Raw genomic sequence first — 26,812 nt, 5'->3', positions numbered from 1 at the left:
TTGAGAGCCATTGACTATTATCTAGACCTCTCAAGTGACCTCCCCAGTGCCCAACAAACCTTCATCCTAAAAAGTATCAAATTAATTTTAACTCACAACTATTTTTGTTCCGATGGTGATTTCTTTTTAGAAAAATGTGGTACCGCGATGGGCACAAAATTTGCACCCAGCTACGCAAATCTATTTTTAAGACTTTGGGAGGAAACCACTATCTGTAACATCAATCAGTATGAAGGTAACCTTGTCAGGAGAAGATACATTGATGATATAATTTTTATCTGGAATGGAGATGTACCTAGCCTGGAATTGTTTCTAAACTCTTTGAATTGAAATAACTGGGGTGTCTCCTTTACCCATTGCTCCAGTAAAATTAGCATTCAATTTTTGGATGTTGAACTAATTCATGATTCTGATCTTAATTTTCACAGTAAACTTAATCTTTAATTTGATAAATTTCAAAATTCTAAACATTTTTAATTTCGTTATATTTTTCTCTATATATGTTTTATAGAGAGCTCATGATAAATTGCCAGTATAGTTAAAAATATTAAAAATATTACTAAAAGTAATAAATAAAAAAAATATATATAAAATGAGCTAAACAGATTATTAAAAAATGAATACAAAAATATTTTGAAAGACAAATCTATAAGCGTTTATTTTGTATTTTACTTATGATATATCCTTAAAAAAGCACCAATGTATTTTACTGTATGGTTCATTTTACTCAGTTTATTGACACTCTCTAAAACATCTAACTGAGTAGATCATATACACATATATATGTATATTATTTATTTATTTTCATCTAAACCATATCTTGATGGTATCTGTTTTTCTCCTCACGCTCATGCGATTGGATATGTTTGGGAATGTTTGCTTATTACAATCTTATATTTCTGTATATCATTATTTCCATCATGTCCTACATGAATGTGTTGTGTACTGGCCATTTCTAACTATGTGGCTCAAGGCATTATAGTATACATATTTAATGTCATGTTTTTATATACAGAGTATTCCCTCTTTGATATCATGATTCATTCATGTATCAGAGACTGGAATAACTGTTTTGTTAATGTGTTTGTCATTGTGTATTTTTTCAATAAAGTTTATTTTAAATTCACTTAATGTTTTTCTGAGGGATATCTCCCTGTCTGATCTTATGATGATCTTATTGGGGCACATGCGCCCCTCCTCCTCCCTCTTTTACACCCCCCCCTCCTCCTCCCCCTTGTTCTTTTCTCTTTCTTTCTTTTTCACCCCTTTTCCCTCTTTTTCTTCCTTTCTTTCTCTCTTTTTGCTCATTTCTTTTCTTTCCCCTCTATCTCTTCCCCCTTCCCCCCTCCCCCTCCCCTCCCCCTCTTCCCTCTCTTTTCCTACCCCTCCCTCGGGCCGCGCTTATCGTGGGGATCGCAGTTAGCCCACGGGTTGTTATTGCGCAAGCGCATCCACTCGGGACTTCATTGTGCATCCTCCTGTGGCGCGACAACGGGGAGGGACTCAGGGCTCCTTCCTTGAGGGGTGCATGCGCACCAAGGATGTGGGTGGACGTCGGCGGGCGCGCGCGCGCCTGGTGCGCACACCCCCTCTCCTTAGGCACACTCAATGGCTACCATGGTGATGAAGCCCTTGCTGGCTCTTCGCGAGCGCATGTCGGCTCGGCTCCCTCTCTATGCTGGCCCAGGATTGTGTGTGGGAGGTGGGGGTTGCGCGTTGGGGCGCGTGCTTGGGTGACTGCACATCTGAACTTTATCAGCCAGATTAGAGGGAGGATCCCAGATATGATTCAGGATTGGTAAGCCAATTATTATTTTATTCTTTAAATATGCTAATGATGATGGGATGTGTATGCCATGATAAAGTGCTCTGTGAAGCACGAAACATGTCTTGCCCTTTTTTCCTTGACTATTAAACTCTTTTATGGATAACGCACTTTCCTCCATCCTTTGGATGGTTCCGGTTGTGCTCTGCCATTTCTCTCCCTTTGAGAAGTGATGTACTCTTGAAAGAGACCCTGCCTGCACATCCTAGCGTTATCTTCAAGAAAAACATCAACTTGATGAATATTCCAGCCCCAACCGTTCTGCGCAACACCAAAACCACAAATAAATTAACTTGGCTACCGCCCAAACTCAAAGGATATTATAAATGTGGACATACTGTCTGCACCACCTGCAAATTTATAGATCCGAACAACAAATAGGTCACCTCGCCCTCAACTGGCAACACATTTCCCATCAAGGAATTCTCGATTGGTGTACAGACCATGTTGTCTTCATTATAGAATGCCCATGAAAATTAGAATATATTGGAAGGACCAAAAGGCCACTTAAAACCAGGTTTTTAGAACACAAGGCTATCTGCTTCACTCCCTGTCCCATGCTTCTTAAAGCAGCAGTCCAAGCTGACGTTTTTTTTAATTTAATTTTTCCCTTTAATACAGTATGTACATCAATACAATACACACGATGATAAGTAATTAGCTAAGTTGCCGATCGATCCGTTCTCCTGTGATAGATCGGCGAAGATTCGGCTTGGAGGTTCACTAAATGGCTTTCAGTGCAGCAGAAGGGGACCAAAGATGCAAAGTTCTGTGGAGAATATCATGTGACCAGGCAGTCACTAAAGACAATTGGTGCATTGCTCGAGAGAGGGCAGGGCTCAAAAAGGGGTGTGCCAGAGCCTTTTTCAGAATGAAACAACAACTCATGAATTTTCTTGCTTGGAATTATGTTCCCTGGTGTCACCCTTCCACACACCACGACATCTCCCACACCCCTATCCCCTCTGGTGATGTTAAAAAAAATATGTGAGTATTTTAGAAGTGATTTGCATAACCATGCAGCCTTCGAGGAAGCGCCCTCTCCCTCCCCACAACCCACATATAAATAAATACACAATGAGGATCTGGGGGTACAAAGGCCATGGCTTTATTAACACAAATAATAAGCCCTGGTAAGTGCTAAGCCTGCCAGCGTGCTCCCCCAGATAAAGGCTGATGGCACCCCAAACATGGCCCACTAGACCCACCAAACGAGGCACACTCAGGCCTGGCTTTTAAGTGAGACTGGGACCCGGGGAATCATGCACAAATGAACCCTGCCCACTTGCTACCCCCAGCCACCACAGGGCTTTTCAGCACCATATATCCCTGCTGGCAAGTTTAATGCACACATACCCCCCCCAACAGCCGCTGTGATGAAGGCAACACACACCATGGAATGCCCACCTCAAACATGGCAGACATCAAAGTCTTTCCTTCCTATATATAACCTATAACAAAAAAAATCTACAACATGCATGGCCCCCGCTGACTGAAACTTAACATGTCCAAGACAGAGCTCCTCATACAGTACTTCCTCCCAAGCCTGGCCTTACTGCCGCCATCTACAATACTGTTGGCAGCACTATCATACACCCAGTATCACAAGCCTGCTGCCTAAGGGTCACTCTTGACACCTCTCTCACATTCTCATCTCACAATGTAGCTAAAACCGGTTGTTTTTACCTGTGCAACATTACAAAGATACGCCATTTCCTCTGTCCCTCTACTGCTAAAACTGTAACACAAGCCCTCATTCTCTCCCGCCTCCACTATTGTAACCTTCTACTTTCCGGCCTTCCTGCTTCTCACCTGTCTCCCTTACAATCGAACCTAAACGTTGCTGCTAGAATTACTTTACTTTCTCCTAAATTTGTACCAGAGTCTCTCCTGTGGGAATCCCTCTCCTACTTAAGCTTCCAATTAAACTCTGTATCACTTACAAAATTCTCTCTACTTTTAAGTCTTTGCACTCTTCTGCCTTTCCTTACATTTTAGCCCTAGTTTCTCGCTATACATCTGTCCAAGTATTGTGTTCGGTTCAGGGATGTCTTTGGTCTTCCCCTTTTGTGTCTAAAGCCCTCTACCGCCTAAATTGTTTATCACTCACTGCCCCACAGCTCTGGAATGTCCATTCCCTCAATATCCTACTGGCAGCCTTTCTCTCCACCTTATAGACCTATCTAAAAACACACCTCTATAATGAGTATGGGTAGCTTCACTGGCTGATACTATACATCTTGGATGCATTGACCATGACCCCTTGCAGATGCACTTACCATAGCACATGTAAGTTTTTCCTATTTATCACAGATTGTAAGCTCTTTGGGGCAGGGAATCCCCTTTCCCTATTGCTGGTCATTTCTGAAGCGCTTATTCCCATTATGTGTTGTATTATTATGTCACTTTTGCAAATAAAAATTGGAAGCAAACTTTTAAAATGGCAAATTTTGTTGAAGAATATATTTGCTGAGAAACAATACATCTAGTGCAGAAGAGATGTACAAGAGCTATGATAGATTTGTGCAGCAAAATAACTGTATGGTGGTAAACTACATTACTGTAGCTTTTTTTGCTTGTTTGTAGTTATTTGAATCCCAGGGAAAAAGGTTACCATTTATAAGAGCTGTTCAGCTAGATTGTCAGTAAAAGTTAGACCACATTATTTGTATAAGGCTTGTTTAACTTTTCTCAGAATGCACTTAAGAAATAAAAAGCACAAGCAAACCTTTCTATTACAGAACCTACAAGTGCTAAGATCATTTTCAATATTTAACAATTCCGAGCTTTTTTTTTTTTACATGTATGGGTCTTTATAAAGTAAGCTTAATATTGAAAGGTATTAATTAAACCAAGTTGAGTTGTCAGTTTGGTAAAAGAAGCCTCATATGAAAACTTTTTTTTATTAATTCTGATGATTTCTTGATGTATGACGGTCAATAACTTCTTTCATATGTTTAGGTTCAATTTACAGTATATTCATACTATCAATGATAAGAAACCAAAACAATAAAACAACTGTTCAATTCAAAGCTGATGATGGTTTCTCAAATTAAAGAAGTGCAGCATTAACTAAGTGGTCTTTGTATTGATCTCTAGCCATCTATTAAACAAATTGTAATCATATTTTTACTGTGTACTGTAGATCGCTTCATGGATTTTACCAATTGTAACACAATATTTTACTATTTTCAACAGAACAGATTTTTGCAAAGATAACTAAAACAGTGTCAACATGCAGAAATAGAACAGAACCAAAAACTATAATCGGATGGAAATTGATAGAAAATGCAAAGGTCGAATTTAAATAAGAATTTAATTTTTAGACAGCCCGAAAGCTGTCATTTTTTTGAAAATGCATTGCTATTAAAATGGTTTCCCCAATTAAATTTGTTCGATATTTTTCGAATATAATGTCTTCCCTTTAAACAAGTCAGAAAGCCACACTCCATAACAAACCGTAACAAGAAATATTGATAGAAGAGCTTTATTATTTGTTTTGTCACAGGAAGCACCTAATGTAGTTATCCCTTCTAAACAACATATTAGCCATAGCCAGTTATGGTATTTTTGTTTTTCAATTGGAGATACATTTCCTTTATTAATCTATATTGTCCTTGACCTTTTGTATGTATTTGACAAGTGTTAAAATCAAATAATGTGAAATAGCCAAGAATTGTGAGTTGGAAAAAAGTACATATCCTAAAATGAACAGAAAAACTGAACTATGGAGTTATTAAAATAAACCCTAAACTACTAATAACATTGAGTAATTGCATTTCTTCTTTGGTGCAATGTTCTTTCAGCAAAATAGAATTCATATTCTGTTTCTTCATTAAACTTTGCAAGATGATATTCCCAACCAGGCTTGGGACTAAATGCAGTCTTGAGTTATATGTAAAATACTGTAGGATGAACTGACATTTAATTACTCAAGTAATATTGAGCACGAATTTATGATTACATGTACTCAATTTAAGTAACTTGGCGAAGGACCACAGGTTCTGAAACTTTAAAAAACGGAAGCGTTTGGTATAACAGCTGTTAAAAATGTGTTATTACGATGACGCGCTTATATAAAGGTTCTTTTTCCTGGATGCACTTGTGCAAGTCAATACATTCTTGTGTTGCGTAAATTAAGGAATATTTTTAAGTCTTCCTACTGCAAAACTAGTTTACTGCAAAAACATTACAAGATTTATTGTATCAAAGTTGCTGCAGTAGTTTTGCATCAGTGAGGCTCTGATGAATAATCTCCTTTCAGTGTACAACTTGTAGCAAAAACATATAGAGATTTATCAAAATCTCATAACTGCACAATTTGGAGATGGGGAGGGGCAACTCCAGACCTCAAGGACCACCAACTGGCCAGGTTCTAATGCTATCCCTGCTTCAGCACAGGTTGCTCAGTCTTTGACTGAGCCACTAATTGAGTCACTTGTGCTGAAGCAGGGATATCCTTAAAATCTGACCTGTTGGTGATTCGTGAGGACTGGTGTTGGCCACTCCTGATTTAGTCACTCTCGTGCGCTGGATTTTTTTAATGCAGTACTGTAATTTTCATACTGCTTTTTCCACAGCTTTTGTACCTTCTGGTGATATTCTCAGTATAGTACAATGTCATAATCAGGTATTTGTTTGTATCACAAGGGACGCCTTGCCCCACACATAACTGCTTGCACTGGCTCAAGTATCCTTCATTAGCCCATAGTCGGCTTTATAACTTCCCACAAACATCTTGCAGTAGACTTGATGCATAATGTTGTACTCCATTAACTTGATTGGGTCTTAATTATTTGGTCTTCCATGCTCTAAAATCAGCTAATATTTTAGTCCAGTTAAAAAGCTAAGACTGACGTTTCAATAATTAGTTAAAAAAAAATATCAGGAAACTATAACAAAATAAATCAACAATGGCCCAAAAACACAAAAGCACCATAATAAAGTTACAGAAACGGACAAAAATATAAAAAAAAAAAATCAAACAGGAATAATATATATAAAATATTTACACGATGCCAGATCAGTCAATCTGCTCTACAGTAAATAGTCTTAGAATAAGCCTATGATTTAGAAAACCATACACTACATGTTTAGTACGGGCATTCTTCTTTTAATCCTAGTATGCAAAAAAAAAATGATTTTAATAAAATAAAAAACTATACAGAAAGTAGCAGAAAACCCAATCAGGATCCACGAGTGTGTCTTGGTATGCGATGATGCTCGGATCTCACTCGTGATTTCCGTTCCTGTGGGTTTCCATACTTCCATTTGTTTGGTGCCATTTTCAACTTTTTTCTTCTCTTATCTGTGCACCACACCTTTTCACAATATTCCTCAACCCTCTGAAAATTACTATATCCAATGAGTTGCAGAAATTCCTTATACCAAGCTTTAGAGGCATGTGGGACACTGCTTTGCACAGGACAAGGCATTTTTGGAACGGCTTCTTCTTCCTCCTCTTTGTTAAACATTTCATCCACACGCTCTTCCTCCACAATCTCGAGGGTCATTTTTCGAATGATGTGGACAAAGGTGCGTTCAACAGTTTGACAAAAATATACCCCTGCATCAGTTCGATGCAGTTTTAGGAACAAGAGGCCAAAGTCTGTTTTTATCTTTCTGTCATCTGTCTTCACCTTAAACAACAACAAAAACAAAGTACAGTATTAACAGGCTTGTTTCTATTATTTCTTTAATGTCTTAAATACGGTTTCCCTTTTAACGGTCTGTAAAACTGGTAAAGGAAATCTTTAGAGGTTTGTGTCATTGTAACATCTTTGAAAAACTAGTAGCAGGACTGAACCTCAATGTTCGGCGCTACTAGCCTAATAGACACGCGTGCATCACGCAGAGGCAACGATATTAACCCTATCCATACCGGAGACCAGAACTTTAAACACCAAACAAGCTGTAGCTGTAATGAGTAATGCCCCTAAGGCAATCACATAGAACAGGGATAGGCTGACCACGACGATCATGAGGTCCCCCGACGGGAACCAGCAGACCCCCGAAATGCCGGACATATCCCCTAGTGATGAACAATGTAGCAGCAAACAGTTCAATGAATGGGGTACTCACAAATTCATTCTCAGGTGAGTTGAAGACATCCGGTATACAGCAGCGTGCACCCACAGGTGAGCAAGCAGGATAGAAGAAAAAAACTGAGAGCACAGCCAAAAAGGTGGGGAACTGGAGGCCAATGAAAAAATAACAAAAAACTTTATTGAAACATAACATAATTAAAAAGAGAAACCTCTAACGCGTTTCTCGCCAAGGGGCGCTTTATCAATTTATCTTTGATAAAGCGCCCCTGGCGAGAAACGCGTTAGAGGTTTATTTTTTTAATTAGGTTATGTTTCAATAAAGTTTTTTGTTATTTTTTCATTGGCCTCCAGTTCCCCACCTTTTTGCTGTGCTCTCAGTTTTTTTCTTCTATCTGAAAAACTAAACTAAACTGAATATCTTCACACGTCTGGATATATTCTAATTCTCACTGAGATTTCTCTGGAAGCAAACCTACCAAACACCAAACACAAAGCACTAATGGATATATGGAATGTTTTCAAGACACTGCGCCAAAATTCAATACAAGTGGAGAGGGGAAAGAATTTAAAGGATTGTAAATTGTGGGGTTAGGGTGCAGAAAACAGAACACATGAATACATTTAAATATGAAGAGAAAGAATGGAGAATGTTTAGTATAGGGGGGATTACCCTCCATTGACAACTAAAAACATTAAATTCTTTGCATATATTTAGAATTTAGAAATATTTAACACTTTTCCTATAAATTCATTACAGTATATAGCTCTTATATCACTGTTAAATTAGTTAAATAAGAAATATTTTCTTTAGACAAAATCTAAAATCACTCATCTAAAATGAGTGCCGATTGTTCTCTAAAGTGCACGTGCAACAAAATATTGTACATTTATAAATAATATGTTGATTCTATAAATTGCTCACATTCTGCAAATCATTTTCTTCTAAATTACTGTAGCTATTACAGGTTTACTAATATCACTGTAAAGAAAAAGTGTAAATGCATCATTTTATTTTATGAAACTTTAAACTGAAGAGGAAATACTACAGTGTAATGAGTTTATAATATAAGGGAAGAGTGGAAACAGATTATGTATTAGAAGAGAGACTACATGGGTTAAAATGTACTATGGCACTTATCATAAATACTAGCAACTACTGTAGGTTTGATCCTCTTATAACATCCGGTGAATAGTCACAAAGATAAGAGGTAATACTGATAAGGAGCTCACGAGAGTGGGCTTATTTTTTAAAGCCAGTTTTTATGGCATCTATAAAATGTGTGTGGGGTATAATGCCACATGGCAAAGAAAGCCACGGGTGGGGCGAGGAAAGGGCAAAAGTTGTAGAGTGGGAGAAAGGGGTGAAGGGCAGAATAAAAGAGGAGTTAAAAAAAAAAAAAAAACACTATCTGAAGAATCCATAAAACAATTTATATATGTGTTCCAGTGTGTGCATTGTATATTCTTGATATTAAACTCTTAGAAAAATAATCTTGGTGGTAAGAAAAATATATTTTAACACAGAATTGATTAATGGAATGGATCAAAATGTGTCACCCGCGGCAGTCAAATCTAAATCCGGGATGCAACTATATATATATATATATATATATATATATATATATGTCACTGACTGCTGGAAGATGCTGGAATTATCCATTTATTGCTTTTCATATTATTGAAAAATATTACTTTTGCTGCAATTTCATGTTTATTATTTCACAGGCATCCGTTGTTAGCCATGGCAATCTCTGATGTCTCAATGAGAATGGCAGTTGCCCTTTGAATTTCCCAAAGAGGCACATTTTTTACAAATTAATATCTCCAAAATGTAAAGAATGCTTGCATTGCTGAAAACAATGACATTAGGTCTTCACAACAGTAAAACCCTATTTTTTGTGCTATTATCTGTAGAGGGGTTTGCTGCTTTAAATCAATTATTAAATATATATTATTAATCAAAACGTATGAAGGAGTAATATTTTTTCCAACCAGAAGGTAACATATGTTGTGTGGATTATGTTGTGAACAAACCGGTTTATGTCCTTAATCACTATTATTGAACATTAGGCGGTGTGTTGTGACAACTGATTAGAGGCTATTTTCATTTAAACTCCCTTTCCCTGCAAATGCTTGACACATCCCAAACCTAGGAATCCTACTCGAAAGCCTAAGCAGTTGTTTCTCAATTATATAAACCATATACAGATTCTTTATTTGGTAACAAATGATACATCACATACAGGACACCTATGAGCTTATATTGAACCCCAAAATAACCACAACATATATATATATATATATATATAAATATAAATATATATAAATATGCGTATAAGTGTCAAAGTGGAGTGCTACTGAGCATGGCAATATATATTTAAAACAAGAGCCAGAACATGAAACACAGACAGAGCTCAGTGCTACATCCAAAGACACAAATACACGGTACAGTGCCTAAATATATATATAGATATCTTTTGAATAAAATGGTCTTTTAGTTTAACTCTTTGGCCAAAGTCTTGTAAGCCCATGACACTTATACGCATATATATATATATATATATATATATATATATATATATATATATATATATATATATATGTTGTGGTTATTTTGGGGGTTCAATATGAGATTATAGGGGTCCTGTATGTTTTGCAATTTCTGTTCAGCTGGTCCTAGCTGATTTGGAGGGTGGCTCCTCCTTCCCTAGTTTGAAGCTCACCCCCTCCCACTTTTAAATGGTTAAAGCTCACTCCTTTGCACCTTCCACACCCATGGGAACTTGTCCAGTTTGATTGCGACAAATCTAATACAGAGTGCTTTTCCTGGTATTATACAGGTTAATAAGAGCTTCAATCAGACTTAGAACTATGCAACTCATTTTGACAGATTTATTATAAATCATTCTTCCTGGTAATGTACAGGTTATTAAGAATCTATTTTAGTGTTAGGACCCTTGAGACGTGGTCTGCCTTGGAGGGGCTCAAGGGTTTACAACATTTTGGCCAAAGAGTTAAACTAAAAGACAATATTATTCAAAAGATATATATATATATATAAATATATATATATATATATATATATATAGGCACTATACCGTGTATTAGTGTCTTTGGATGTAGCACTGAGCTCTGTCTGTGTTTCATGTTCTGTCTCTGGTTTTAAACAAATGATACATCCTTGGGTTAAACATGACTTTACCTCTTCTTTTCTTGTCTCGTGTGTTCTCTGTACAAACCAGATGACTTTAGATTGTAAAGAACGTGGCATGCATTCCAAGAGGGTGCTGTTGTGTTCTACACCATAAACTGTTTGTTCTTCAGTCTTTTCCAGTGTTTCACCTAGTAACGGAAGACATTATAGCAAACAATAAACAATCACATTGCTTTTTAAATACTGTCATTTTGTATTATTCCTTATGAGGTATGAGATCTATTTTGAGTGACTAACTCAATTACTATCGAACTTGGGTTTGTACACGAAGGAGGTTATTCATTAAAGTGTAATAGCGTTGATAGGTGAACAAGTGCACAGAAACACCTATTGAATTAAATGGGTACTACAGAACATACATGTGCATTGAAAATGCCTTATAAGCTGTAGGTAAATCATTTATGAAGACTAAAAAGATTAAGATCTCGTGAACAGAGCCCTGTGTGACCCTACTGTTCACATCCAAGGGCTTAGAATTTTGATCCCAAGATAGACATATTGGGATCTACCCGATAGGTAGGAGTGAAACCAGTTTAAAGTATGTTCCATATTCCGGAGCACTGAAGCTTGTTAACAAGTTAACATGGTCAACAGTATCAAAAGCCTTTGCAAAGTCTAGGAATATTGCACTAGTAAGTTTTCCCAGTTCCATTCCACACTGGATCGCATTGCAAACTTTTAAGGGTGTAGTTACTGTGGAATGGTTAGGGCGAAAGCCGAACTAGAGTTAGCGAAGAAAGTTTGTCTTGGTATAGTAATCACTTAAAGCTGCAGACCAAGCAATATCCTATATTCGTGTGTGTGTATGTGTGTTTTTTTTAAATCAGTTCTGTACTATGAGAAAATACTGGTAGCATTTTTTTAAAAAATAACTCTGAATTACATTTTTAATGTATTCTAATGTAGCAAGACTGAGCCAATACGCCTCTGCAGCCATTTAGTGAAACCCCGAGCCGAACCTTCGCTGATCGATTACAGGAGAACGGATCGATCAGCAACTTGGCTAATTACTTACTGTATCATTGTGAGGATTGTATTGATGCACATATCAAAGGGGATTTTTTTTTAAACGGCAGTTTAGACTACTGTATTAATTGAGTGAACACATTTTTCCATGACTTTGGATAGTATTGGTAGAAGAGAGATTGGTCTGTATGTTTTTGTCCCCACTTTTGAAGACTGGGACAACTCTAGCAGTTTTCCAAGTCTGCGGGGTATGGCCTGAAGACAAAATAGAGTTGATTAGGGAGGCAAGCGGTATGGTAATGACTGGGACACTGAGTTGTAAGAACTTTGGTTGCAGTAGGTCAGTCCCACATTGGCTGTTTAGTTTTAATTTTAGGTAGTGGGACAAATTGAAAATTGTATGTACTGCCAGGAGGGGGTGGAGCTAAAGGGGTGCTCACTTTGAGCTTCTTGTTTGTAGGTAGGGTTGCACCTTGATAGTAGGGAAGAAGCACACCCCACAAAGTATTAACTGAATGTATTTGCAATGTCAGTGTCAGGGTATTATCATCCTTTTTTCTATTTGATGGTTGTTGGTGGCTAGATGGCTGAAATATATTGTTGATGACCTTCCAGAAGTTTGATGGATTTAATGGATTTTGATAAAATGGCTATATTGATATATTAATATGGCTTTTATCAACAGATGTAATGTATTATTGTTAAAATATTTTTTTAGACATTATTTTACCCACATTTAATTAATGAAACTAGATTCAAAGTGCATGTTTTCTGTACATGTGTTAATCTCTTATATAGAGCTGTGACTGTATATAGAATGTTGTAGCACAGTGAGCCTCTGGCCTGAGGAGCTCCTAATCTACTTTTTGCTGCTTTAGGTGCACAGGGAGATAAAGGGATTTGCACAAAGCCACAAGAAGACCTGACACTAGAATTCAAAATAGGTTCTCTCATTTCAAAGGTAGAGTTTTACCACTAAGCTACTTCTTTAGCCTATTTAAGTCATATACTGAAAAAATAATGCCCAGCGTTAAATGTGCACAAACAAATATGTAATAATCCTGAACATCAGTTTCACGGAGTCGCTTCAACCAGAGGCATTTTATTCTGGAAATTCCAAAAGCCCCTTGAAGTAGACAGGGCTTTCATTAGGATACCGCTGGAACAGGATAAGGGCACAAAATAAGACGCTCTTGGAGATATTACCCAATGATCAGATAATGACAGTCCCACAGTGGTCAGAAAATATATTTAAGATAATTATGCTGCCACCATTAGCCAAACAGGAAAATATGTGTAGGTGAACAATTTACATATGTATATATTTTAAGAAAAGATTGAAAGAACTCCCTAAAGCATTGGGTGTTTATACTCTTTGTAATGTGTCAATTACTTATGTTTTACCCAAATGTTTACAGTACAGCATATACCACTGCCATTAGTTCACTTTGATCCAAGGAAGATCTTACCCTTTAAGGTGTAAAGAGCTCTTGGGCATTGATTTAAAGGTTTCAACGCAGGTGTGATTCTCAGATTTCAAAATAGTAGGATTAACGTAGAGTAAATGGCATAACTTTCTGTCTGATGCTCAGGGATTATTACAACACACCAAATTATCTTCATTTTTTGTTTGTTTCAGTGATCGTTTGAATTAACACTTTTTCACAAGATATCACACACCAGGATATATCAACTATTATAAATGGGACGAAGTTGTAATGTAATTTATGCATAAATGACTAAACAGAAGACAATTTAGGAATGGAAGTAATACTGTATGTCTTCTTTTAAGGAACCTGTAACAGGGGACTTATCCCTGTTCACAAATGTGCCTCTAATCCAGCAGTGTGGTGGTTGACTGCTGGTAGCAAATTAACTAACACCACCTGCCTGATTAGAGGTGGTAGAAAAAGCCTGCCTTTGAGACAGGAAGTGACTCCTTAGCTCTGAATGAGAGCTGACCTTTGGAGAGAACACACATCTCTGGAGCTGACCGGTCTTGAGCTCTGCCCAGCATAGCTGATTGCAAGACACCAAATAAGACTTCTAAACGTGGATGCTGATTTTCCGTGCACGCACGGGTGCGGTTCCAGGAGAGCAGAGAAGCTTACTCTACAGCAGCTAACAGATAAGACTTTAATTCTAAAGAGACTTCTTATATCTGCTTATGTCATGCTATGTGTTTGGGGTTGTGAGACCTGCTTAACTAGGAGTTGTGAATTGCATGGGATTTCACTAGAAATACTCCCAAATGAATTAAGCTTTGTTCCCCCCCCTGTGTTTGGATGATTTCCTGATGAAAAGGAAAAGGCACAATAAAGCCTTATTATAATTTCACCTTATAAAAGCCTCCAATTGTGTACCTCTGTGAACGTCTGTCCACATATGGTGTCCGAGGTGGGACAAGAGGTGTCCTTCTAGTTAAAAAGGACCGGAGATTTTTATGTGAAATTTTTTTTTATGCTTTTTGCCTACAAACAATCTGAGAAATTTAGAGAAAAAAAAAAAAAAAACCTCATGCAGCAGAGATCGGAATTAAAGGGATACACACCACTGAAACCACACTGCACTGAAACTTACAAAAACACAGAAGAGACTGCTGAAGTAGCTAAACCTTATTTTGCCTATCACAAAGTGTAATATGGTCATTGAAATAGGGGTTTTGCCTTTCAGCCATAGTCAGGGTTCAAGAAGTGAGTCAGCCCTTAAAAAGGGATAGGTGTTTGTTGTTTTCAAAAGTTTCGCTGAAGCAGTGAATACAGATGGTGACCCACGAGTGGTACTGATTTTGCAAATAAAGGTTGCCACACCGCATAGGGCTACCAGCTGTGAATGGAGTATATGCAGAAAAGTGTGAAAATTGATACAAGACTGTGCTGAAGCAGGGGAATTTTTAGCAAACAAATGCTGAGTGTAAAATTGCCCTATAGGGGAAAAAGTGATTTCTGAACTGTGTAAAAGGTTTTTCAAAACCAATTGCTGAATGTTGAGTCACCCTGCCGGGAATGAAAGAAATAGTCCACTGCAAAGAATGTTTTTTTTTCTGCAAGTAAAAAAGTCTGCCTATATATATCTTGGGAGCAAAAACAGACACCCAAAGTGTGAAGTGTGAATGCAATAATACCCAAAGATGAGACTGAAAATTACTGAACTCAGGCAGACAACCAAATTTCTGTTGCTGAAGCGGAGAGATTGCACCTAGCAAATAAATGGTGTAAAGCAAACAGAAGTTTTTTTCCTAGCAACTACACATTCAGCATACCTAATGAGAGTTTATACCTAGCAAGTAAATGGTGTAGAGCAAATAGACTTTTTTACCTAGCAACTGCACATCTTGTATACCTGATATGAGAAAATGCGTGCACAGTACTGCCGATATTAAAAAAAAAAAAAAATATTACCCAAGAAAGAAAAGTCTACAGAGATGCCTGTGAGAGCTACGACCTCTACAAGCAAAATATGCCCATCTGTAGGACTACCACAATTGGGGGTTCTAGCAAATACAGTGGCAACAGCTGCAATAGCGCCTCCTGAGGTCAGGAAGAAAATTACACCTGATAGCCTAAAAATGGAGGACAAGATGTAGCGTTCCTGTAATGAACCCTACCCCTTGGAAGAGTGGCCCTTCCAGTCCAATAAAGAGGAAGACATCTCTTACGGGGAACCCAAACCGAGTCACACCCACAAAACACCCCAAGAATGGTGGGGGTTCCTGAACTCGGCACGAACAGAAAAGACCGCTCCCTTTGACGAATATGATCAGCAAGAGACAGAGCGGGAGAAGCACATCACCCAATATTTCTGTCAGCTAAAGCAACTGCAAGAAAAGCCTGGCGTATATAATGAAGCCGCTAAAATTTCAAATGAAGATGGAGACCCCAATATCCCCGAAGGGACGGTGTCATCCAAATCAAAAAGGCGGAAAAAGAAAAAGAAAAGCAGTTCTTCACTTACCGTGGAAGGAACAGACATGTCCGCAGATCCTGTGGGGGAAAAGGGGGACCGAGTTGCCCTGCGGCTTAGAGAAAATGGAGAATTCGTCACGCGGTTAACCGAATATCCAGAGGGCCCAAGGCAGAAGTCGTGTACCCCCAAAGAAGTGTCTGTCCAGTGCCAACAGTGAGGAATCCTCAACCAGTCATCCCAGGGAAGCGGAGCCGGAACCAGTGAGTGACGGTCCCTTGACCAGCCCTGAAGACGCCCTGAAAATTGGCAGGCATTACTGTGATCTGCTCTGTGAAGAATTGAAAAGGGAGAGAAAAAATAATGCTGAGCTACAGAAGACTCGGCTCGCAATTTACTCTGCGGCCAAGACCGAATTGGACGCTCTCAAAACTGAGCTAGATACTGCAAAGGCTACTATTTCCGCCATGGATGAAAAGCAATCTGATAAAATGGTGGCTACGCTAAAGCGGAAGTAAGAGGAGGCACTGAAGCAGATGACAGTCTTCCAGCAAGAGGTTCACACTCTTCGTATAGAGCTTGATGCCTCATATCATGAGACCAACATCTGCCGCACAGACCTGGAAGTTTCCAGAAAGGAACTACACAGTCTCACTGAGGAGCTGGACATTGCTAAAGAAACTATTGGTAATCTTGATACAGATCTCAAAGTCTCTCAGAAGGAGCTTCAGACCCTCGACCTAGAGAAGGAAGTCTCACGCCAGGAGATTGTCATTCTCAAAGCAGATGTGCGTAAATGGAAGGAGGACTGCAAAGAGGCCCTAAAGAATACAGAGACTGAAAAAAGAGAAAATTCAAGATTAAAAAGAGAAAACTTAAAACTGAAAGAAGAAAATTTTCAGTTGACAGAAGAAGTCAAGGAAAAGTTTGAAGCAGAGCACCGACTGCAGAACCAACAAACAAGGTCTGCGTACACACCTCCAGTATGCTGAGGAGAAGCAGCAAATGCTACAGGAAGAAAAACTGCAGGCTGCTAAAGAGGTACAAGCGCTGCAGGAACGTCTGAATATCCAGTACGTCCCCACAGAGCAGTATGAGGAGCTAAAGGCCACGCTGCATGTCTTCAGAGCATCATTGGAAGTGGAGCTTCGATACCAGGTGACTCTGTATGAGAGGGAGCGTGAGCAGGCTCAGAAACTGGAGCAAGAGCTGGAGAGACAGAGAGACTGTTCCATTCCCTTGAGTCAGTACACCAAGGAGAAAACAGACGCAGCGGCAACCTTGACGACAAAAATTAGAGCTCCAGAATATGAAGGAGACTCTGATACAGACTCAGAGAAAGCAAAGTGCGCAGATAGATTCCCTGAGAAGAGACTTGCAAGACGCACTCAAACAGGTTGAGACTCTGCTGACCAGTAACTTACAGATTCCTCCAATACGGAAAAAGGTATTGGCTCTGCCCAATCACCTGTATCCCACAGTAACTAGTGCCGTGCGGACAAGGGTACAGTAAGAGTTGGGGACTCCACGCAACTTCAAAACAAAATTACGAAGTTTGAGCCACCTAAGAAAGCACTAGCCAAACCTACAGCTGCCCAACAGGCAACAAACAGAGGTAGGAGTGCAGAATCAAAGCCAGAAGAATCCTTAGCTGAGGAAGCTGAAAAAATAGGACGTTCTCTGGAAAAGGAGGTAGAGGTGCAACTCAGTCTCAAAGAAGCTGAACTGGCGACTCCGTGGTGTGGAGAAACTGCAGAAAGACCGCTTCAAGAGCAGAAAACTCTAAGGGCTAGTCCTAACTGCTCTACAACTGTTGCCATACACTTTGTCTACAAAAAGAGGAGTGCCCGACGCAACAGAAATCTCATGACCGCGCACGCGATAAAAAGACTTTACGTGCTGATCTCAAGCACCTTCGGGAGGAGACAAAAATAAACTGGAGAAAGGGCTCCAATCCAAGCGGGACAGAGGGTTCTCTTCCTCCATCCACTCTCATTCAAGTCACAGAAAGATCTCGAATGAGAGTGGAAGGATGGGCTTTGGCCATGGTAAGCCCGAGCTTCCCACAAACAGGGGAGGTATGTAACAGGGGACTTATCCCTGTTCACAAATGTGCCTCTAATCCAGCAGTGTGGTGGTTGACTGCTGGTAGCAAATTAACTAACACCACCTGCCTGATTAGAGGTGGTAGAAAAAGCCTGCCTTTGAGACAGGAAGTGACTCCTTAGCTCTGAATGAGAGCTGACCTTTGGAGAGAACACACATCTCTGGAGCTGACCGGTCTTGAGCTCTGCCCAGCATAGCTGATTGCAAGACACCAAATAAGACTTCTAAACCTGGATTCTGATTTTCTGTGCACGCATGGGTGCGGTTCCAGGAGAGCAGAGAAGCTTACTCTACAGCAGCTAACAGATAAGACTTTAATTCTAAAGAGACTACTTATATCTGCTTATGTCATGCTATGTGTTTGGGGCTGGGAGACCTGCTTAACTAGGAGTTGTGAATTGCATGGGATTTCACTAGAAATACTCCCAAGGGAATTAAGCTTTGTTCCCCCCCCCTGTGTTTGGATGATTTCCTGATGAAAAGGAAAAGGCACAATAAAGCCTTATTATAATTTCACCTTATAAAAGCCTGCAATTGTGTACCTCTGTGAACGTCCGTCCACAGAACCCATGGTAGTTAATTTCAAGATTTGTATCCTTGGACTGACCACCATTTTAATCCATTACATTTTTATTATTGTGGCTGTTACTGCATGTAATTAATAATATTTTCAATCACATTTACTTTCCCACTGGTGTATCATTATTATTGCTCATGGTAGTATTATACAGCGTGCATCATGTGTGGGCTAAGGAACACATAAGACAAATTTACAGTGTACCCCAAATGTGCACACATAATAGATTAGTGGTTTAAAAAAAATAAAAAGTAACTTGAAATCCAATGTACCGTATGCATTAACATTTAATTTAATAAGCAAATCATCGTTTATACAGGAGACATTCTTTAGACATAAGACTTCAAAACTCCACCTAGTATAATTGAGCCAAGAACCTACAATAATGTTAATTGTTTATTTATTCTAAGAAACAATGTAAAGTCATTGTTTAAACCTTTGGGAACTTCCTAGTTTAAAGTAATATGAACAGATGCTACGAGTTAGCTTATGCCCACATGTACCATTCCAGTATGATATAATGCTTTGTATATCAGGGTGTAGATCTTTACATTCAGTTAGCCTACTTTGTTTTCGTATGGAACCCATGGAGGTCTGCCATGGTGCAATGTGTTGTCTTTAATTAGCAACACATTACAATGATACAATGAAACTTTTATAAAACCAGGGAAAACCTTTCATAGACGATAATTAGTGCTTAACCCCTTCTCTGGAAGTAGAAGTGGTAAGGGTATTTATTGAAATGAGAGGATTTGATCTCCCAGTACTTAACTGCATGATGTCTGTAAACTCAGAAATAATTATTGCTATGACTCACAATGAATGGTTTAACATTTTGAAATAACTAAATTATTACCATTCCTTTTTAACATCCACTTTATTTATTAGTACGACTTTGATACCAACACCCATTTTTTTTAAGCAATCCATCACAAGCCTCTAGTCAGTTGACAATAGCCATGGTAAATGCTTCAAGTATGAGTAGACACATCAGTTTATGGGAAGGGAGCAATCTTAAAAGGGGCTCAAAGTAACAACAATTAACAAGTAATGTTATATATAAATAAATCTATTGTCTCTTTTAAAAAAAATCAGAATTGCTGAATGTTTAAAAATTCTGCCACAGGAACATTAAATAGAAATATCACCTTGTAGTGTGGATCATAAGGTGTTTTTGTGAAAGAAATTAGGCTTGGCGTGCTCGGAATTTATACTATAGGTCGGCTAGTAAAATAATGGCTTTAGAAATGCCAATATCAAAATTGTTGTTACAACTCATAAATCTCATTGTTACAACTCATTATAAATAATAGTTGAATATACTGTAAGCCTTAATTATACAGTTCACCCACTGCACCAGTTACAGACTTGTAGACATTTTACCTTTAAACTGTTGTCCAAGACACTGCTGGGCCGCGTTACCATGCCGGACGTCTTGCCTGCGGAACCGTCTGTGAAGAGACAAATTTTCAAACAAAAATGAAAGTGTCTGGGTTTTGTACTGTACATGTGGAGTTTACATTTTCTATAAGTAAATTCTATATTGTAACTATTTAAAATATGTAATGTTTCTCAAATACATAATTTCAGTGCTGGCTTACTTCTGCAGTTCTTACAGCTAAATCCATAAGGGGTTAAAACAATAACTAAAGCCATTTACTATGGAAAAGACAATGTTATGATTCTTGGCTTGATAATGTATGCAGTTTTACAAGCTGAGCAGTGCACAGGTGTGGAAATGTGTTTTGACTTCCGCTGGTGTGTTGTAGTGGGAGATGCATAACCTTACACCAGTATAATTAGCCACATGTGAAAAGGGAATGGGGCCAACACATTTATCACACTCACTGTAACACTGGTATTGCAGAAGCATTATACAATTTTAAAAAGGACAATTTTATAATATCTTAATTAATAGGTTTAGAAGCTGTTTCAAATGTCTATTGGTTAAAGCATATGCAAATACTCAGAAATACAACAACAATGAAACACTTTCCAGTCATACAGTACATTGTGATGAGTAGAAATAAAGGTATATTATTGTACAACCTCACTAGAAGTACAAATGACCACTTTACATTTTACAGATATCACTTTTACTGGGTCATATATAATATCAGAAGATTGGGATACATCTGATTTGTGGTATAATGTTAAAGTCCAGATTTGTGCTATTTGATCAGTTGTGTTGTGTGCAGCCCTATGCCAGCTCAATTCAGTTTCCATTCTGGAAAGTGATAGTTTGCATTATCTGAACAACAGCGCTGAGGTGTTCTACATTGTAAGTGCTTTGAGGCTGCGTCTCATTTTCTCCAATGTTTCCTTTTTTTAAATGTTATTATGCACCTATTTGTATTATTCTACCAGTATTATGTCTCGCAAGCACTGAAAAGAAATCCCTATAGCATACCACTAAACTCCCTCATACCAGATATGTAAGGTGAAACACTTAGGCTGCGGTCACAGTCTGTACTGTAGCACGCGTGCACAGCGCTACGCTGCGATCTGTGGTGAGATGCAGGAGATTGCGACGGGGAGGGGGGGAGGGGGGTCGGGAGCTGAGGTGGGAGTTTTCAGGGGCGTGGCCATGACCTCACACGGCTGGTTTGCCCTCATTGGCTGAACTGCCAGGGGGGCAAGGCGACCCCTCCATCGCAAGTTGTAAATACATGTAACGAGTTTTCCCCCACCCACTCGCAGATAATACTGTGGAGGTGTAGGAACATGCAAGGTTACTCAGGTGTGGTGCATTACCTGTTGGCTCACAGGAGGGCTGAGCTTCCGCCACGGGGAACCTGGGGTACATACATCTTATACATCTCTAGGTGCAACGCCTCCACCTGGGAGGGATCCCAACGGAGTGGGAGGAGGCCCTCACAGGAAACAACCACACAAAGCGAACAAATGTAAAACAGGACTGGCTTTACTGCATAACAAACTGTATCTACATACATCAACACAACCTTCATGCGCCACGGCGGACGCTAACCACACTGGGCGTCACGGCGGACGCTAATCACACTAGGCGTCACGGCGGACGCTACCACCTCTGGCGTCACGGCGGACGCTACCACCTCTGGCGTCACGGCGGACGCTAACCTCCCACAGAGTGATCCCACCCCGTGTCCAGTAACCCCCACCCAAATGTCTCGCACCCCCAAAGTCAAATACCACTGTGCATGTGTATGTGTGACTGCGCAGCCACTATGTCTGGTGATAGGCCTGGTTGGTGCACGTGAGTTACAGGTTACCTGCCCGGGCTCCAGCCACGGGTACCGCGATATCACTGGAGATCCGTCCGATCCGACGTTGTCCTCCACACCGCGTTGGGTGAATTCCAGCGCGGATAATATCACCTTAGTCCCAGGGTCTTTGATGGTGTTCTGAGCCCAGAACCCACCTCGCAGGGCCGCACGGCTTTAGCACTGTGTCCCTGACTAAGCTACCAATAAATGGGGCAGTGTCCCTATCTAGGGCCTGTCCCTATACTCCACAAGCTATTAAGTGGCTCAGGACCTAACTGGGGCCTGGGGGCTGCTGGCCTAATGCAGAGGGTCACTGACCCCTGCATCCACCTCTTACCCCTAGCTGGTCCGGATCCTGACTGCCTGCGTGGCTGCAAACCCCGCGAAATGTATCTATTCTCTCCCCCAGGCAATCCCTCAACCCTATTGGCTCCCTGGAGTCAGGTGTCTCTGCCCCTATGCACCCTGGGGGCTGGCAGGCTCATCTCGCGCATGCGCGAGCTATCTGGGCCTCCCGCGCTGGGCTCTGTCACTCCGCATGCGCAACATCCCTAACATGGCGGCGCCCTGCTCACCGGCCGCCGGGGACCCCAGCAACGCGATCGCGGCCTCGGCAACCGGCCCAATCGCGTCCCCGGCAACCGCCCGATCCGACCCTAGAAACCAGCCGCACGCCCACACCGCGCGCTCGCAACGAGGAAGGAGGGGGTGAGTGCGCGAGGGGGACCTGGCTACATCCTCCCCCTGGTGAAAACTCCAACATCCTCGCTTGGACCACATAACTTCCCAACAATGTACACAAATTAAATAATAAAAATGCAGTAACTATATAACTTAGCACAGGTAACTCTAAACGAGATTGCATAATTCGTTGAGCATCACAATCACAGACTGTATCTTACTCCGAGAACACTGCTGAGTCTCATAATGGGGTGCCCCCATTTGATCGTAGGTGACCCGAGTTGGAGGGTACCGGATTCGTTGGCTCAGACGGAGTTGCTCTTCTGCGACTCCCTCAGGGGAGTAGTACACATAATCCAGAGGCTCGGCCTCTTCCCTTGAGGGGAGAATTGTCTCTGTACAGTCTCTGTTAGGCACAAAGCTTGGGCTTTGTGGATCCAAAGGCTGGCCTGTTGGTGCCACCTTAGTAGGCATTGGCCTACGGGGCCCTTTACCCGTAGCTCCTTCGGGAGATGCCCCTTCTGCGGGATGGTCCCTTTGAGAGGGTCCTTCCATAGGGTCTTCCGGAGTTTCAGAGTGAGTCTCGTTAGTTACAGTCTCTTGACCCACCTCTGACAGATCGTACTCACCGTTGAGCGGTGTGGCCTGTAGTTCCTCTTCTTCGTCTCCCACTTGGGGAATGGGGAGAAGGTGATTACGATGCCAAACCTTTACCCTGCCATCGGTGTCTCTGATGCAATAGACCGGGAGGCCGGGCATCTGTGACTCCACCTCATATATGCCATCTCTCCACCGGTCCGCCAGTTTATGTTTTCCGGGGATTCCCAAATTACGAAGTAACACTGCATCCCCGGGACGTAACTCTCGATACTTGACTTTATTGTCATATCGTCTCTTGTTACCAGCATTCAGTTTGGCTGTAGACTTCTCAGCCTGTTGGTAAGCTTGTTGCAGACTGTCCTTTAGCCTTTGCACGTACTTGAAATGAGTGGTATTGGGTATCCCATCCGTTGATACTCGAAGACGCACATCTACTGGGAGTCTTGCCTCCCGCCCAAACATGAGGAAGTACGGGGAGAACCCAGTGGACTCATGGCGAGTACAGTTGTACGCGTGTACCAACGTTTCTACGTGACGACACCATTCTGCTTTCTGCATTCCCTTCTGAGTTCCAAGCATGTCCAACAGGGTCCGGTTGAATCGTTCAGGCAAAGCGTCTCCTTCGGGGTGGTACGGAGTCGTCCGGGATTTGGCGATGTTCAGCATTTTAAGTAATTCTCGGATCAGAGTACTCTCAAAATCTCGCACTTGGTCGGAGTGAAGTCGGTTTGGAAGACCGTAATGAACGAAGAACTTTTCCCATAGAACTTTTGCGACCGTGATAGCCTTCTGGTCTTTTGTGGGGAAAGCCTGTGCATAGCGGGTGTAATGGTCCGTGATGACCAGCACATTACCGATTCCTCGACTATCCGGTTCGATACACAGGAAGTCCATACACACCAGGTCCATTGGACCAGAACTCTTAATATGGGCCATGGGAGCTGCTCGGGTAGGCAACGTCTTGCGTTGAACGCACCGGGAACAACGGCGGCAGTGTTGTTCCACCGCTTCCCGCATCTTGGGCCTGAAAAAACGGTCTCGGACTAGTCCAAAAGTCTTCTCTACACCGAGATGCCCGTGTTTGTCGTGTAGAGACTTCAACACCATATATCTCAAGTTTTGGGGTAGAACTAGTTGTCGCCTATCAGGGTGGTTATGATATTGGACTACCCTATAGAGCAAACAATTATCTATCTCGAACTTGTCCACCTCACGCATGAGTAACGCGACCAGATCTCGGGGAGCACTCTTCAATAGAGCGGGGTTCTTTCGCTGAACGGCTTATCGTATGATGCTGATTACTGGATCTCTTAATTGATAGTCCACTAAGTCTTTCCATCTTATGACTTTGTCCTGGGTTATGTTCATCCCTGCGGGGTCGCAGTAGGCAGCAGGGATCGCCTGCGACTGGCACCCTAACGAATCGGCAACTCTTAGTTCAGAGAATGCGACTTGATCATTGATGACGGCCGCTATACTACACATTGCTCGCATCCCAGGTCCAGGGATCTCTTCCCATTCATCATCATCAGGGGTAGCACTCAATCCTGGTCGTCGTGATAGAGCATCGGCCCCAATGTTCAGAGGCCCTGGCTTGTACTTCATGGAGAATCGGTAGTTGCATAGTGTCGCCAGCCATCGATGTCCGGCTGCATCCAATTTGGCGGAAGTATTGATGTACGTGAGGGGATTGTTATCGGTCCTTACCTCAAACGTAACACCATAGAGATAATCATGAAGTTTCTCCGTGATCGCCCATTTAAGAGCCAGGAACTCTAACTTGTGTACCGGATATTTCTGCTCACTGGGTGTCAGACTGCGGCTGACGTAGGCTACAGGCCGAAGACCTTCGGGGTGCTTCTGATGCAGGACAGCACCCAGTCCATTGAGACTGGCATCCACATGCAGGACATACGGTTGTTCTGGGTCAGCATAGGCAAGCACTAGTGCTTCAGTCAGACTTTTCTTCAAGTTCAGGAAGGCCCGTTCACACTCAGGCGTCCACTTATCGCCAAACGGTTGACGGGCCGACGTGGCCTTTCTCCCAGTATCTTCAGGGTATATCTTCAGCAAATTTTTCAGGGGTTTAGCTCGACTAGAGTACCCTTCCACGAACCGACGGTAATACCCACAGAAACCGAGGAAGGACCGCAGTTCCGTGACATTATCGGGACGCGGCCAGTTCACCACAGCTTCTACCTTGGCTGGATCAGTAGCAATCCCCTGGGCAGACACGATGTGTCCCACGTAGGTCACCGAGGTGTGACAAAACCTACACTTGTCGAGTGATAGCTTCAATCCTTCTTGGCCAAGACGATCTATCACCTTCAGCAGCCTCTCCTCGTGTTCTTCTAAGGTCTTCCCGAAGACAATGATGTCGTCCAGGTAAACCAGACACTCCCGAGGGTTCATGTCCCCTATTGTCCTTTCCATCAGCCGCTAGAAGGTAGCCGGGGCTCCACATATACCTTGGGGCATACGCGTAAACTGGTAGAAGCCCAGGGGACAGACGAAGGCAGTCTTTTCCTGATCTTCTTCACTCATGGGCACCTGGTAGTACCCAGATCGCAAATCGAGCACACTAAACCATTGGCTCCCATTCAGAGCATTCAGGATCTCTTCAATACGAGGGAGATTGTATTGGTCAGGTACCGTACGATTATTCAGCGTTCGATAATCGACGCACAATCTTACAGATCCATTCTTCTTCCTTACTACCACTATGGGTGATGCATAAGGACTCCGCGACTCCGTCAGTATTCCAGCGGTCTTCATCTCCTCCAGGACATCCCTTACGTCGTCCACATCCCTGGGGGCGATACGACGAGAACGTTCACGGAATGGAGTGGCGTCACTCAGCCTAATAGTGTGTTGGGCGCTGCGGCTGCGGCCCACATCCATCTCACGGGTAGAAAATACTGTTCTTCTTTCCCTCAGCTTGGCCGTCAGTCGACCCTTCCACTCAGTTGGCAGAGTCGAGTCTCCGAAGTTGAAGTCCAGGTCGGCTAACTGCTCACCTACTGCAGCGGCGTTCACCTGGGGCGCTGTTTCTACCGGGCTGACGGGATATATACTGCCCAGACTTTGTCCTACATCGATGTCCATTGGAAATGGAGAGATGTTGTGAATATACACATGGGTTCGGAGAGGAATTCGGGTCGTCCACTCTCTTACTTCAGGTATTACCCTATATCCTTTCTGGATCTCTTCCTCAGGGTCACTTTCCAGAGAGAACAGATGATCGGTCTCTTCCCGATCCGGATAACAGCACCAGACGGCCAGGCGTTTCACTCCCCCTGGTGAAATGGTCGTCAGTCCGCGTTGACGATTGTAGAGGTCCCCATGACGCTCCAAGGCATATACCCGGTGGCACTCCTCTCGTAAGACGGGGTCTAGGAGCGAATCGGCCAGCGGCAGCTCGTTGGTCTCTTTCAAGTAAGCTCGGATTATAGCTTGCACTATGTCCGCATTGGTTCCCAAGATGATGGGGTACTTGCAATGGTCGTGGGGCTCCGGACATACCATGGCCGCTACCTGCATAGGGTGCTTCTTGCCGGTGTTCAGTTGGAGTATGTCCAGCTGGACCCTTGCAATCCCATCGATGGGGTAGTCTTCATTACTCAATCCCCTAACCTTCATATGTTCGGC

At 41.7% G+C, this 26,812-nt stretch overlaps 1 protein-coding gene across 2 annotated transcripts in view; it reads right to left on the bottom strand.

Moving 5' to 3' along the window:
• Window positions 1-5,296: 5,296 nt before the first annotated feature.
• SEMA3E (semaphorin 3E) overlaps window positions 5,297-26,812 on the bottom strand; it is a 253,192-nt gene continuing 231,676 nt past the window's right edge. For both annotated transcript variants that reach the window (XM_075599557.1, XM_075599558.1), the window contains exons 15-17: window positions 20,022-20,089; window positions 11,075-11,214; window positions 5,297-7,464 (exon numbers count right to left, since the gene is read on the bottom strand). In XM_075599557.1, the coding sequence (XP_075455672.1) occupies window positions 7,012-7,464; window positions 11,075-11,214; window positions 20,022-20,089 (661 nt within the window). In that variant the 3' untranslated portion in view covers window positions 5,297-7,011. The remainder of the gene's footprint in view (window positions 7,465-11,074; window positions 11,215-20,021; window positions 20,090-26,812) is intronic.

Source organism: Ascaphus truei, chromosome 5 (assembly GCF_040206685.1).
Source record: "Ascaphus truei isolate aAscTru1 chromosome 5, aAscTru1.hap1, whole genome shotgun sequence".
NCBI classification, from domain to species: domain Eukaryota; kingdom Metazoa; phylum Chordata; class Amphibia; order Anura; family Ascaphidae; genus Ascaphus; species Ascaphus truei.
This window is presented reverse-complemented; position numbering and strand designations above follow the sequence as displayed.